The following is a 215-nucleotide window of genomic DNA, read 5'->3' on the forward strand; positions in this document are numbered from 1 at the left end:
TCACGGAAACAATTATCTCTAGACAAAAGTTTGAATTACAGATGGAGCTGCCCATAGTCCGCCGCCAGCTGCCCTTAAGCAGGAGTCTCCCAACGCCAGGCTGCGCCGTATCCTCTGGTCCTTCGCCTGGGTGAGTGAGTCAGAAATCCTTTCCTAATTAATTATGTTGAAGACCTGTCATCCGAATCTCATTAAGTCCTGCCAGTTTCCACTAA

General features: G+C 48.4%; 1 protein-coding gene across 1 annotated transcript in view; it reads left to right on the forward strand.

Moving 5' to 3' along the window:
• LOC119593849 overlaps positions 1-215 on the forward strand; it is a gene marked incomplete in the record, with an annotated part of 160,221 nt that overhangs the window by 138,366 nt on the left and 21,640 nt on the right. The window contains 1 exon segment of the mRNA XM_037942880.1: positions 42-130. Coding sequence (XP_037798808.1) covers positions 42-130 — 89 coding nt within the window.

The sequence above is a fragment of the Penaeus monodon genome, chromosome 32 (assembly GCF_015228065.2).
Source record: "Penaeus monodon isolate SGIC_2016 chromosome 32, NSTDA_Pmon_1, whole genome shotgun sequence".
NCBI lineage: Eukaryota > Metazoa > Arthropoda > Malacostraca > Decapoda > Penaeidae > Penaeus > Penaeus monodon.